At 43.6% G+C, this 15,408-nt stretch overlaps 2 protein-coding genes across 2 annotated transcripts in view; both read left to right on the forward strand.

Moving 5' to 3' along the window:
* Znf774 (zinc finger protein 774) overlaps nt 1-15,408 on the forward strand; it is a 596,184-nt gene that overhangs the window by 489,923 nt on the left and 90,853 nt on the right.
* Nucleotides 673-14,534, forward strand: Wdr73 (WD repeat domain 73). The gene is made up of 8 exons (XM_027920144.2): nt 673-764; nt 1,416-1,483; nt 1,794-1,882; nt 3,813-3,901; nt 4,485-4,549; nt 9,887-10,051; nt 10,376-10,741; nt 12,586-14,534. The coding sequence occupies exons 1-8, from the start codon at nt 724-726 to the stop codon at nt 12,819-12,821; spliced, it is 1,119 nt and encodes a 372-aa protein (XP_027775945.1). The 5' UTR covers nt 673-723; the 3' UTR covers nt 12,822-14,534.

Consider the following 15,408-nt stretch of genomic DNA (forward strand, 5'->3'; position numbering starts at 1 on the left):
GCTGGGTCTCCTTCCAGTTGCGGGATTCTTCTCTCGCCTCTGCCACCTACTGGTGCAGGCAAATGTCTCTTCCGTTTCCTCGCCTCTAACGAGGGTACTACACTATACTAACACTACACTACTGGGCTTTACTTAATCTCATCATATTTCATTTCCACGCCAAGTTTCTAGAGGAATACCTAATGCGTGGAGAGAGAGAGCCTGGTGAGATTCCAGACCCCGCTATCTGCCTGCTCTCTTCTCTGAACTTAAGTAGAGTTGCCAGAGTTAGCAAATAAAAAATGGACACCAGGTAAAATTCGAATTTCAGATAAAAAAAAATTTTCGTGTAAAATGTCCTAAAAATTGCATGGGCATACTCACACAAAGAATATTGTTCATTGTTTATCTGAAATTTCAGTTTAGCCGGATGGTTTTGTAATATTCCTGGCCTTGGGATACTGACCGCCGTTTTCTGGGCTGCAAATACCTGGATCTAAAACAGGTATTTGGTCCGTCCAGCCCTGCTCCGAGCGAACATCGGAGTCTTTCTTCCCTTTTCCGGGAGCTTTTCCCCAAAGATTTCCCAGCACAGCCCAGCGAGGGCGGGGCGCAAGGGCAAGCCAGCTGGGACACCGCGGGCCCCGCCCGCCAGAGGGAGGCCACGCCCTCTCCTCGCGAGAGGGCCACGGATGTCCTGGAAGGCTTGGAAGCGGAAGCGGGGTGCCGGAAGCGGCAGTTGCCATGGATCCCGCGGAGGACTGGCTTGTGGAATCCTTGCGCTTGTAAATCGTGAGGGATTGGGAGCTGAGCCTGGGCCTGAAATGCGTCTGGTGGGCGGATGAGTGTGGGTGGAGGCACTTAGGGAATCCTGGTATGAGGGGGACGCGTGGCTGGGTCTATGCGGAATGACTCTTCTTGGGCCTCGGATTTTTTATCTGGAAAATGGCCCGTTCTGCGTGCTAGTGGTGTTAAGAGCTGTGCTAGTGATGGATAATAATACCAACACAGATGATCAGTTATTTTGCTCCATCCTCTAGGTTAAACATTGAACACAGATTAACTAATTGGATCTTCACATCAACTTTGGGTGTCCTGGGAGTTCCAGAGATGAAAACCGAAGCTCAGGGCCTAGTGTTTGGCCTAGTCCCAGACACACGGGGTGTAAAATAGGAACTAAGACACAGTCCCTTGGGCTGGGGATATAGCTCAAGCAGTAACATGCTCGCCTGGCATGCGCAGGGTGCTGGGTTCAATCCTCAGCACCACATAAAAATAAAATAAAGATGTTGTGTCCACTGAAAACTGGAAAAAAAAAAAAAAGACACAGTCCCTTGTCTGCCTGACTCCAGATCCAGGTCCCTAACCACCGAATTCTGTTATTTTTGTCAGCTATACAGTTCCATGCATCGTGTGATTATGTCCCTTTTGTGCAGGTACCAGGATTTCCATGCATTCGACCTCTCAGGAGCCACACGAGTCCTTGAATGGATTGGTGACAAAGGTGATAAAACTTGCCTGGCCCTAAAGGAAATGGAATCACATTTCTCAGGCTGAGAGTCAGGGGCTCAGTCTAGAGGGACCCAGGATACTCTTCTGGGAGCCTGAGGACCTACTGGTCACTTGTTGAAATTTGGTGCCCCATCAGCATTTACCTTCCTTTTATTAAGACCCTCCATCCCCTGATTCAAGGCTGTACACTGATGGGGAAGGAATTTATCCCTGATTGGGCGGATTTGGCAGGAATTTATAGATCCACCCATTGTCTATAATAATCTTCCTAATGATTTGTCACAGCTGCTTCTTTTTTCCAGGAGTCTTTGTTGCTGGCTATGAAAGCCTGAAAAAAAATGAGATTCTTCATCTGATACTACCTCTCAGACTTTCTGTAAAGGAAAACCAGGTAATTTGAAATATAAGTATATATGTTCATTTTTATTTATTAAGCATTTGAAAACTCCTGTTACACACCAGGTATTGTCCTGGATGCTGGAGAGACACACACACACAGTGGTCATGCCCTTACAGTCTACTAGAGGGAGACAAGTTTGAACAGAGATAAGTGTTATACAATCTCATGTGATTCACAGAGGGCTACTAGAGGAAGAGGTCAGTTTTATTAAAAATAGATTTGGGGGGTGGGGCTGTAGCTTAGTGGTAGAGCACTTGCCTCACATGCATGAGGCACTGGGTTCGACCCTCAGCACCACATAAAAATAAATAAATAAAGACATTTTAAAAAAATAGATTTAGGGCTGGCCAGATGATGCATGCCAATAATCCCAATGGCTTGAGAGGCTGAGACAGGAGGATCACAAGTTGAAAGCCAGCCTCACCAACAGCGAGGTGCTAAGCAACTCAGTGAGATGCTGTCTCTAACTAAAATACAAAATAGGGAGCTTGGGTTGTGGCTCAGTGGTAGAGTGTTCACCTAGCATGTGCGAGGCCCTGGGTTTGATCCTCAACACCACATAAAAATAAAGGTATTGTGTCCGACTACAACTAAAAAATAAATATTTAAAAAAATAAAATAAAATACAAAATAGGGCTCAGGATGTGGCTGAATGGCTAAGTGCCCCTGGGTTCAACCCCTGATACCCACTACCACCACCAAAAAAGATAGATTAGGAAGCCATTAGGGTATAGAAAGTAGTTGTAGTCCTTAGAATAGTTTAGATTGCCTAGAATAATATGTACTATATTAGATTAAGAGAAGACAGCTAAGGACAGAACTTCAGGAGACACAGTTAAAGGGACAGGTATAAGAATTGGAACCCACAAGAAATACTAAGGATAGTCTTTAATGTAGGAGGAGTTTCAGAAAAGGTCCAAATGCAAAAGAAGAAAACATGTCAAGAAGAGTCTATAGGGTTGGGGTTGTAGCTTAATGGTAAAACATTTGCCTAGTATAGTGAGGCCCTGTGTTTGATCCTCAGCACCAGATAAAAACAAATAAATAAAGGTCAAATTCTTTAAAAAAGAAGAAAAGTCAATAACTATGTAATGTTACTATAAAATCATTCAGGTGAGGATTGAAGTTTGTTTATTAGATTGGCAATTGGGAAGATCTTGGTGACCTCTGGCACAGCATTTTAATGATGGTCAGGGCCAAAGACTGAGAGAAAGGAGGAAGTGGAGATGCAGGAAGGGAAGAAATCAGAACAATAACTAGTCAGAAACAGACTTGAAGAGGGAGGATTTCCTAAAGCCAGAAGTGTTAGCAGAGTTACAACCTGAGGAGAAGTAGCTCTTAAAGAAGGAGAGAATGTAGATGTAGGAGTGAGGGAATAACAGGAAAAAAATTATCCTAACCTCCAGTGATAAAAAAAGATCCTGCTTCCCCAAAATGGGAAGGGTGAGGCATACAGTTAAATAACTGAAAGGCCATGTAGGAACAGGAATTTGAAAATGTTTGTTTATTTGTTTGTTTTTGCAATACTGGGGATTGAACCCAGGACCTTATACATGCTCTACAACTGAGCTACACCCTTAGCCCTTTAAAATTCTTTAATAAGAAACCAAGTTATCTTACAGGGTAACCATGGCATAGTTAAGCTGAAGGTTTAGAATAGATGACAAGGTAAACAGGAACCTATAAAGGGATTATTAAGACCAGGAGAGGCTGAGTCCCAGGCAGCCATAGCCCAGTGTTTCTCACAGTAGCCTGAAGACCACCTGTATCCAAGCTATTAAGGTTGCTGGCTAAAATGCAAATTCCTGGGCCCATTCCCAGACTGATTGTATTAGAATTTCAAGAGGTAAAGCTCAGAAAAATGCCAAGTGTTCCTTTGAAGAGCAGACTGTATCTGATTGGCCAACCCTTTGTATTTTAGGGCTTATTCCCAGAAAGAGATTTTAAATTGCGCCATGGCGGATTTTCAGATGGACCTGTCTTTGATCTAAAGCATGTGCCAGATACCAGGTATGGTCAGTTCTATGACTCAGACCTTCCATTTCAAGATGGGATGGCTGAAAATACCCAGGGGTGTCCTGCTTTTTTATTGCCTCCTCAGCTCTAACTGCACACAGACATGTGAATGTGCACACAGATCTAGAACATAAAACCATTATCTCCATACCTACTTTGATTAATGTAACCACCAGGTCACTGGAATTGCTCTAGGGACTAGATAGATACAGGATAAAAAGGATGCTCTTAATCTTTCAGAGAGCTGATGTATTAGATAGTTTGTGTAACTAGCTCAGTTAGAGGAAGCTAAGTTTGTAGGTCAGAGTTGTGTGTTCAGGCTCCTCATTGGTGTCCTCTCTAGATGGCTGAGCCTGAGCTCAGTCCCATGGCTCTCTATGAGCTGTGGGCCCATCCGCAAAGCAGAGCAAGCTGCTCATCTGTTAAATAAGGATGGCTGGTTTTGATCCTGCAGTACAAATTTTTGTTATGGGAGGTGAACAGATCCTAAGCTATGTGGACTGGAAAGGGGAAAGCTGTTGGGGTTTGGGGAGGAGCTCCCCAGTATCTGGACTGATTTTCTATCTATCCTGAATAGGTTGCTGGTGACCAGTGGCCTTCCAGGTTGTTATCTGCAGGTGTGGCAGTTTGCAGAAGACAGTGGTGAGTGAATTTCACCTGGTGGAGGTTGAGGTTTAAGGAAAGTATATGACTTACACACTCCTGCCTCCTACTCTTGAGTCAGGAAATATGTAGACTCTGAGTCAGGGGCAGGAGAATATAGAATCTACTTTTATGGTGGCAAAAAGACAAATTAGCAACCACAGCATGGCAGACAAGCCCCAAACGAATCTTCCCTGAACTTACTCCAAGAGTTGAGTTTACCCAACCCAGCCATAGATGGACTGCCCAGAGAACCACAGGCCTCTCCATTAAGCAAGACGGAGGCCAGGGCAGAACTAGGGCTAATCCGAAGTGCTTTCCTCTTGGAGGAGGAGGATGGGAGAGAGAGAAAAAAAAAGAAGTTATTTCTCTCTACAACATGTTCCCTGGGAAGGAAAATAGCTAATGAGCAAGGTTGACTAGCCAGTTTTCTTCTCAGAGAAGTCACTCTGCTTCCTATCCATTCTCGAAGTGGAAGGAAGTTCCCTCATGGGGAATAGGCTTCCCTCCAGCTGTGGAGATTTGCAGGTCCTCTGTCAGGCAGGCACCAGAGCGGGCAGCCTTCTGACCTGATTTAGTCCCCTCCCTCCCTCCTCCAGCATTAAAGTGTGTGTGCCCCCTTTTTGCCTCAGTTGGAAGGTTCCCAGAAGTAGCCTGGTGGCTGCTGGTCCCTCCCCAGGCTTCACTGCTGCAGAAAAGTACTCTTGTGTTTATTGCTTTCTGAGGTCACTGGCCCTGTGGGCTATCTTTATTGTTTTCCTTGTCACCTGTCCTATGCTATAGTTTTTACTTATTTATATCACTTACTTAGCAGTTGTAGTGGTTTATTTTTTTAAATAATTTTACTGAGGTGTATTTTATCTGTCATTTAATTCACACATTTTGAGTGTACAGTTCAGGATGTTTTTAAAATACATATTGTAGCCATCACTTATAAATTCGTTTTAGAATACTTTCATGACCCCAGTAATACTTTCATGGAATTTACTGTTAATCCCCATTCCCATATATTAGATTTGCCTTTTCTGGACATATCATATCAATGGGAACATATATGTGGCATCTTTCTCTTAATCCTTTTAAAGTCCATCCATGTTATAGTGTGTATCAGTAGTTTGTTCCTTTTTATGACTGAATAGTATTCCATTATGGCTGTATGGATGTATCTCATATTTTGTCTACCAGTTATTGGATCCAATTTTTGGCTATTATGAATAATGCAGATAAGAACATTAATATACAAATCTTCATGTGGACAAATGTGTCTTAGGTGTCTTGGGTAGACACCTAAGAATGAAATTGCTGTGTCATATGGTAAATTTATGTTTGCTTTTTTAAGGAAACTTTCAAAATTTTCCAAAATGGCTTTATTTACATTCCCATCACAGTGTATAAGAGTCCACGTTTTTCCATGTCTTCATCAACATTTGTCGCTGTCTTTTTGTGTCCTTGTGGTTTTCATTTGCATTTCCATAATGACTAGTAATGTTGAGTGTCTTTTCATGTGCTTATTAACCATTCATTTATCTTGCAAAATGCCTATTTTTTATTGGGTTGTTGGTCTTTGGTCCTTGTACATTCTAGATACAAATTCTTCATTTGGTATACTTTGCTAATATTTTTTCAAAGTCTGTTACTTGTCTTTTCAAGGTATCCTTTGAAGCATAAAAGCTTTAAATTTTGATAAGGTCCAGTTTATCCATGGTTTTTTGTTGTTGCAGGGGGATCCTGAACTATTTTTTCATAGCTACGAACTCTTTACCTAATTCATAAATTTTTCTCTTATATTTTTTCCCAAAAGTCTTGTTATTAGGTCCAACATTTGAATCTATGATCCATTTTTAGTTAATTTTTGTGTATAATGTGAGGTAAGGATCTAAGTTATTCTTTTTGCATGTGGATTTTCAATTGTTCTCACACTAATTGCTGAAAAATCCATCCTTTCTCCATTAATTTGCCATGGCACCTTTGTTGAAAATGAGTTTACCATAAATACAAAGATTTAGTTCTGGACTCTGGGTGCTGTTCCATTGATTTATGTGTCCAAACTTATGCCAGGAAGTTACAGTTGTTTTTTTTAATCTTTTCCCCAAAATTGTCTAGATGGGGCAGCAAGGGTTTAAAGACAAGAGAGAAGGAGTCTTACTAATCATTTGATAATGCTTGAGTACTGGTGTCTCGTAGAGTCTGTAGTGTAGACCTAGGAGAGTTAACAGGTCAAGGGGACTTGTTCTGACACTAAAGTGTGTAGAAAGTCAGAGTCATTATTCTCTAGATATTAGTGCAAGAATATTCCAGAGCTGAGGGAAGACTTTGTCTGCTATTTTTCTAGCAGCTTTCATGTTATCTTGGTAAGTTTTCTGAAGTCTGCTGTTGACCCACAGCCCAAGGCTGATTTTGTGAGCACATACAGAACAAGCTAATAGAGGCAGTGCTCACTAGACTCACCAGACTGCTGTATATATCAGCATGCAGTTTTATTAGTTTACAATGAAAAAGCAAATATTTTATGGACTATTCTATTTTATAACAAGCTTTGCTTAGAGAAGATATAGCCTATTCAGAGTCTGCATGATAAACGCAGTGAGAACAAGAGAAGTCAGCTCTTGAGATTTCCAAATTGCTTTTTCATAAGACAGACAACTTGTGAACACGTTGCTGCCTGAGCCTTATGCTGCCCCCGCTCTTGGAGCCAAAGCCTCTTCTCTCAGCTCTGGGGATGTAGAAACCATTGAGTTGGATGATTACAGTGCTAGGGTCTCAGCTGAATGTCACTTGTTCATTCCACTTGAAACACTTGAAACTTAAATATGCAGCCAGGCCTGGTGGTTTACTCCTGTACTACCAGCAGCTTAGGAGGCTGAGACAAGAGGATCACAAGTTCCAGACCAGCCTCAGCAACTTAGGGAGGCCCTAAGCAACTTAGCAAGACCCTCTCTCAAAATAAAAAATAAAAAGGACTGGGGATGTGACTCAGTGGTTAGGCGCCCCTGGGTGAAGTCTCCAGTACCCAAATTAAAAAAATAAAGAAACTTATTCATGGTGTGGCTTCTCTTCTGAACAAGCCCAGTATTTTCTTTGCCTCTGACTCAACAGCCCCCTCTCATGGACACCACTTTTCTTTACTTGTATTATCACACTTGGAGCTGCCCTGATTCCTAAGGGCCTTTGCCTGCCTCTGCTCTGATGCTTTCTGTGTTGGTTCTTAGAAACAACCTGCCTTTTCTTTCCAAGTTCTTGGAGGTACTTCACTGTCTTGCCTTCATTTGGAGTAGTTTGCCTTTTTAGTTGGGGCTAGTTTGGTAAATTTGGTGTAGATTTCCTAGGAGAGGGCACTGTACCACTGACTAGAGAAGAAGACCTATGGGATGGAAACCAAGGCCTGGTGCATGCTAGGCTAGCACCACAACAGAGGTATATCCCCCAACCCCTCTGATTTCTTTCTTACTATAATTATAGAGCAGCTTCCTAGTTAGGAGGCCCTTAAGCCTTTGTTTTTCCACTGAATCTTTGAAATAGATCTCCTTCCTTCCAGAGAGGAGAGATCATAGCTGAGAACCATCCTCTGGCTTAGAGTAGCAGGTTCTGGGAGAATTGTCCAGACTCTTCTGAGTCTGTGGAAGGGGAAGAAGGGACTGATTTAAATGTGACCCAAGAGAGTCAGGCAGGCTCTGGCCAGATGGCTTGAACTGCAGCCTCATCAGCACTCCCTAGAGACAAACTCTGACCCTAAGGCCCAGCTGTTGTGTCTGTGACAAACCCCCACAGCTCATGTGGTTGGAACAGTCAGATTCAGCCAGTCTGATTAAGTGCACTGAGAGGCCTGTGGGCCCTGGGAGCAGTACTGGAGGGCCCTCTGAGTACTAACCCAGCCCATGTAGGTCCCTCTGGGCATGTCTTTTGTGGGAACTGTTATGAGGGAACTCGTAGCCACACATTGGCTTGATGAACTATGTGAGTATCCTCATATCTATTCTGCCCTCATCATTCTGATTTATGCCTCTCCTTCAGAGTTGAAAAAATACACAGATGTTCATTTTCTTCAAAGAATGTAGAAACTGGGATGGGGGTGTGGCTCAGCGGTAGAGAATTTGTCTAGCATGTGCTAGGCCCTGAATTCAGTCCCCATTACCAGGGGGTGGAAATAGCCAGACACAACGGTACACACTTGTAATCCCAGCTACTTAGGAGGTTGAGACAGGAGTATTGCAAGTTCAAGGCCAGCCTCTGCAACTTAGCAAGACCCTGTCTCAAAATAGAAAGGTCTGGGGATATAGCTCAGTGGTAGAGTGCCCCTGGATTCAATCCCCAATACTGCAAGGAAAAAAAAAAAAGAGAGAGAGAAGCATCAAATGATACAGAAAGCAGAAAAGAGAACTGGCCTGCTAACCAAGCAGGTGGAAACAAAACTAAAACTTGTTCCTACTTGAGGCCCAATATGTCTTTGTTCCGTTTACTTTTTTAAAAAAATGTGGTCTTTCTTATTGTCTAGTTTACATTTTAAGTCAGTGATATCTGCAGTGTAACATTTACTTGCAAGTTGCTTCAGGTCATGAACTATGTTTTTAAAAGAAATAATACTAGCTCATTAACTTTGTACCTGTTACTTTTCACCAAAGGTGTAAGTGACATCAGTAGTGAATGTTCATTCCTTTTCCTCTATTTGCTCTCTACCAAATTATAAAGAGCAAGAACTGATTGTGGAGTTTTGAAATTCAATGACTCATAATTTCCCATTTGCAAAAATAATTCATATGATAAGTTATAAAGAAATTAAAGTGATTCTGACTATTTGAAAAATGTAAATATAACCCAGAGTGTTTATGACTCAACATTCTCAAACTGTCAGTTCTTTCTTCCTTTTTTATTTTTTACTTTGAGGTAAGGTCTCCCTAAGTTACCAAGGCTGGCCTCAAACTTACCATCCTCTTGCCTCAGCTTCCCAAGTTGCTGAGATTACAGGTGTATGCCACTCACCCAGCTTCTCTTTCTTTCTTAACCACCTTTTTTGGGGGGGTGAGTGGGTACCAGGGATTAAACTCAGGGGCACTCAACCACTGAGCCACATCCCCAGCCCTATTTTGTATTTTATTTAGAGACAGGGTCTAAGGGTCAATGCTGAGTTGCTTAGCACCTCACCATTGCTGAGGCTGGGTTTGAACTCACTGTCCTCCTGTCTCAGCCTCCTGAGCTGTTGGGATTACAGGTATGTGCCACTTTGCCCAGCTCTTTCTTGACCTTCTCAATGTCCAGGATAAGATGGCTGGCCTATGCCATGTCATTTTTCAAAACCGTCATTAACATTCTGGGCTTTCATTACTTCCCTTTTCCTCCTAGATGTCATTAAGGCTGTCAGCACCATTGCAGTTCATGAAAAAGAGAGAAACCTCTGGCCTAGAGTGGATGTCTTCTCCTCAATGGTTCCTGGAGTCCTCCATGGGGCACGGCTCAGTGATCTGAAGATTGTGGATCTGGAATCCCAGAAGGTCACGTATAGCTCAGGTACTGCAGTAGTTCACCTCTTGCTGGCTCTTTCAGCCAACATCTGGCCTTCGGCCCAACTCAGCACATTTGAAACCTAATGCAAACTGTCCGTTCCATGTGCTGGAGAAACTTGCTGAATAAGAGATAGGCTCTGGCCTTGAAGGGCTCCCATTCTGGGGTGGGGAGGGGCAGTCCCAGGGACCAGCAACCACCCAGTGAAGCAGACTATGGCAAGATGAGTGGGAGGAGGGGAATGATTCATTTTGCTTAGGACTGTTGTGACCAGCAAGCCCTGCCAAATTGCCTGGCCTGTCTAATTCTTCTTTGCCTTTGGTCTTCCAGACACCAGTGACAGTGAGGAGCTGAGTAGCCTGCAGGTCCTAGATGCAAACACTTTTGCTTTCTGCTGCACCTCTGGTCATCTGGGGCTTGTCGATACCCGCCAGAAGTGGGCACCATTGGAGAATATCAGCCTGAACCCTGGGTCTGGTGGAGAGAGATGGTGTGCAAAAGTTAGGGGCATGGGCCAAGGCCCAGGATCCTATATTGCAAGCCTTGGCTCAGAGGGGCAGCTCCAACTTCTTGACCCCCGGGATCTCTGCCATCCTGTCAGCTCAGTCCAGTGCCCAGTGTCCACACCTAGCCCCAACCCAGAGTTGCTGCGAGTAACGTGGGCCCCAGCCCTGGACAACTGCTTAGCCATTTCAGGTACTGCTGAACAGGCTGTCATGTCTTATTAGATCTCTCTTTTCCTGAGGATGGTAGAGTGCTCAGGAAGAAGACTGCAGCCCCACAATCAATCTGGTTCCAAAAGAATCTGGCTCCAAAAGTTAGAAGTTGCCCAAGAGAGCTCCAGATTAACTCTTCAGGTTCCTCAGTGGTAGGCCCTTCCCTGCCCTGGCCTCTAAACTTCCATGCACAAACACCAGCCTCTCCAAGCCTAGCAGGGATTCAGATTTCTGATCATTTGAGAGAAATGCAGATAGTAAAATGCTGGGATAGCCATGAAGCTGTACCAGAAAGGGGACAGGATTTTTTTGTTTTGTTTTGTTTTAATTAGATACACATGACAGTACAGTGACCTTGACGTATCATATATTTGAATCAGATGGGATATAATATCTCATTTTTCTGAGTATACAGGTTGCAGAAACATATTGGTCATACATTCACATATATACACACAGTAATAATAATGTCTGTTTCATTCTACTATCCTTCCTATCCCCCAATCCCTCCCCTCCCCTCCCATCACTTCTCTCTACCTAATCTAAGGTACGCTATTTTTTTTTCTCATGTCTTCATACATGTATTTTGTATAACAATGAGGGTCTCTTTCCACCATCCATGCAATTCCCTTTCTCCCTCCCTTTCCCTCCCACCCCTCTTCCCTATGTAGAGGTAATCTTCTTCCCATTTTGAGTCACCCCCCCTTATATCAGAGAAGACATTCGGCATTTGTTTTTTTGGGATTGGCTAACTTCACTTAGCATAATCTGCTCTAATGCCATCCATTTCCCTGCAAATGCCATGATCTTATTATTTTTTAGTGCTGAGTAATATTCCATTGTATATATATGCCACATTTTTTTTTTTTTTTATCCATTCACATATTGAAGGGCATCTAGGTTGGTTCCACAGTTCAGCTATTGTGAATTGTGCTGCTATAAACATTCATGTGGCTGTGTCCCTGTAGTGTGCTGTTTTTAGGTCTTTTGGGTATAGTCTGAGAAGAGGAATAGCTGGGTCAAATGGTGGTTCCATTCCCAGTTTTCCAAAGAATCTCCATACTGCTTTTCAAATTGGCTGCACCAATTTGCAGTACCACCAGCAGTGTATGAGTGTAGGGACAGGATTTCAAGGATGCTTCTCAACCTACTTTCATTTTAAGTTATGCAAGCCAGCCAGGTCAAGCTCCTGGGCCTGGTGGAATCTAGTTGCATGGAGTATGGAATGAGGGCAGTAGATGCCAATGGGGAGGATCCATTGTGGGGGAGGGGCTGAAAGAATAGAAGAGAGCACAGGAAAGAAAGCACCAGGATTCATAAAGAGCAGAAAAAAAGAACCAGGCTCTGTGGAGGGAACAGGAAGATGGCAGGATAGCGTGAGTGCAGATGTAACTCAGTTTTGGGGGACGTGAGAGTGTGCCTCTCTTAAGGCTTCTTCTACTTCCCTCTTTAAGGCCATTTGCTGAGAGGGACAAGCATGGGGGAGATTGGAATTTGGGACAAGTTAGAAAGGTTTGATAAGTCTCTTAAGCCTCCATTTCCTGGGGAAAATAGTCTCTACTTCAAATGGTTGTAAGGATTAAGAGATAGGGCATGTCCAGGATCAGCCCTGGACCTGGTCTGTAACAGGTGAACCACAGATGATCATGGTGACATGCCCGGGAGGCCAGCACTGGGGCAGAGGTCGCATTTCCAGTAGTTGGCTTTTAAGTATCTTGCTACTACTATGTGAGAACTCATCCTTAGCCTGTTTTGGTGCCATTGAGCAAATAGCATTGTTTTAGGGATTCAGGGTTGATGCTCCTTTTCTATATTCTTCCTCAGGTTTTGATGGGACTGTTCAGGTCTATGATGTCACATCTTGGGATGGAACAGGGATCCAGGTGGAACCTCTCTTCACTCACAGAGGTCACCTCTTCCACGATGAAAACAAAATGGATACTGCACCACAGGTTACCACCCACACCTGGCACCCCTGCAAACCCAGGACTTTGTTATCAGCAGCAAGTGATGCCTCCCTGCACGTGTGGGACTGGGTGGACCTCTGTGCTTCCTGCTGACACCAGCATCTTCCTGCCTTGGCCATTAGGAAGAGAAGGAGATGCTGAAGTGGCAGGGGCACTGATTCAGTTCTTGAGTGACTACAGATCCCTGCTACCAGCTGTATGGCCTTGGCAAGTCAGTCTGTCTCTTGCCCCCAGTTTTCTTTTCTGTAAAATGAGGAAAGAAATAACTACCTTGCTGGGACTGGTGGCAAACACCTGTAATCCTAGATGCTTGGGTGGCTGAGGCAGTAGGACACAAGTTCAAAGCCAGCCTCAGCAACTTAGCAAGGCCCTAAGAAATTAGTGAAATCCTGTCTCAAAAAATTAAAAAGAGCTGGGGATGTGGCTCAGTGGTTAAGCTTCTCTGGGTTCAATCCCTAGTACCAAAAAAAAAAAGACTACTTTGCGGAGTTATTGGGAAAGTTAAAAGTGACATAAAGAATAGTTTTTGTAGGACACATGGCACAATAAATTACCTGGTAGCTGAGGGCTCCACTTTCCCCAGTGTGAAGTGGCAGTATTTTGTCCCTCCCTTCTTCACAGTATCAGAGTAAAAATCAGAAGAGCTTGTGGATGTAATTGTGTTATGTGAACTTTTTTAACAGAAAAAAAAAATGTATTAGGGCAAGTGAACATGAAGAAAACATCAACCCCAGTAGAAATTAAGAAAAGATTGTACCATTTTTTGCCTGTCAGATTGCCAAATATCAAAGCCTTATTGCTTTGAGCAGCTGATGGAGGTTCTGTGGTACTCTGAAGGGCGCAGGAGAGGCAGGCTCTTCATTCCTGCTGTATACTGTACCTTGTGCATTTGAACCAGAACACATACATCCAGCTCCCTATTAAAGGGCAGTTACATTTTCCTCATCCTTTCTTATTGTGTGATGAACAACTTTTGTTTCCATAAACAATATGTTTTTAGGATAAATTTGTAAAAAATAAAATTGCTGAGGCAGAGAATATATGCATATTGAAACACTGCCAAGGTGCCCTCCTTAGAGAGTATGTCATTTTCCCCCAAACATTGATGCCTCTCTCTCATCCTTGCTAACAAAGTCTATTTAGTGGCTTTTGACCTTTGCCAGTCTGATGAATGAAAAGTCATTACTCATAGCCTTAGTATGCATTTCTCTTGAGAAGTTGGTACTCTTCAGCCAGGCATGGTGGTGTGTGCCTATAACGCCAGTGACTTGGGAGGCTGAGGCAATAGGATCATGAGTAGTTCAAAGCCAGCCTCAGCAAAATTTAGCAAGACCTGTCTCTAAATAAAAAATTAAAAGGGCAGGGGAGGGGCCGGGGTTGTGGCTCAGAGGCAGAACTTCCCTCTCACATGTGAGGCACTGTGTTCAATCCTTAGCAACACATAAAAATAAATCAACAAAGTAAAGATTAAAAAAAAAGGTGGGGGATATGGCTCAGTGGTTAAAACTAATGGGTTCAATCCCAAGCCAAAGTGTGAAAATAGTTGTTTGTGCTCAGCACCAACCACAACACAAGAAGTTCAAACAGATCCTAGCTGTCTTCTTGTCCCTCACTAGAACACAGCCTTCCCCAGGGTGGTACTTTCTATGCTATTCCCCAGGGGAATCCACATGAGGGGCATTTCCTTTTGGGGGCTCCACAAACATTTCTGTTTGGGGATCCATAGCAAATATTAAAGTTATATGCATCTCCCTATTGTATACAATATCTCACTGTTGCATTTATTAAAGGGGTTTTTTTTATGAATTTTGCTTTTGAAGTTATGTGGGAAGCCATTCTCACACGTGATTGGGCACCTCCTGGATTGGATGTGAGGCATTCTGGCCAAACTGTGTCGGAGCTATCCCCACCCTCTCCGGGTGCAAGAGCCTGTCCATGTGGGGGTGTGACTGACCACTGACCCTGAGGCCAATCACTGACCCTGACCTTGGAATGCTGCCCCCCTCGACCTTCATTGGATGGAATTTTCCCCTGAATTTCTTGTTCCCCAATAAAAGGCCACTCCCTGGCGTTCTCTCTCTCTCTCTCTCTCTCTCTCTCCTGAGTAAGCCTTGCTGCCCCACCAGGTGGTTCGAGGGGAGAGCCATCTCAGACCTGGTCATAGAAAAAGGTAATTGAGTCTGTGTTTTATTTTGATCTCACTAGTTAACTTCTATGCCACGAACCTCTTTAATGAAACCAGCATGCTGGTCGCCTGGTGGAAAGTTAGTTGATTATTAGTCACAATTTGGATTTTGTTTTTGTTTGTGTGTGCACACTCGTGTGGGGTGCGTGCATACCATGTTGCACTGGAATGAAACCCCAGGCTGGCTTATGCTAGGCAAGTGCCTTTCTTCCTCTGCTTATAAGGCCACCAGTCCTACTGGATTAGAACCTTATCCTGATGGCTTCATTTAACCTTAATTATCTCCATAAAACCCCATCTCCAAATGCAGTCACACTGGGGGTTGATTCTTCAACATACCAATTTAAGTGAGGGGGGCACAACAGTCCATAGCACTGGGAATTTTTTTTCCTCAGCAGTTCTAGGGATTGAACCTGGGGCCTCACTCATGCCAGGCAATTGCTTTTCCACTAAACTACATCTCCAACCTCCCAACATGTATTTTTTAAAAGAAAT

Source organism: Marmota flaviventris, chromosome 2 (assembly GCF_047511675.1).
Source record: "Marmota flaviventris isolate mMarFla1 chromosome 2, mMarFla1.hap1, whole genome shotgun sequence".
NCBI classification, from domain to species: domain Eukaryota; kingdom Metazoa; phylum Chordata; class Mammalia; order Rodentia; family Sciuridae; genus Marmota; species Marmota flaviventris.

Coding starts and splice junctions, on each gene's coding strand:
- Wdr73 (XM_027920144.2), top strand. CDS start 724: ATGGATCCCGCGGAGGACTGGCTTGTGGAATCCTTGCGCTT. Junction 1,883..3,812: donor TTTCTGTAAAGGAAAACCAG/GTAATTTGAAAT, acceptor TTTGTATTTTAG/GGCTTATTCCCAGAAAGAGA. Junction 4,550..9,886: donor GCAGTTTGCAGAAGACAGTG/GTGAGTGAATTT, acceptor TTTTCCTCCTAG/ATGTCATTAAGGCTGTCAGC.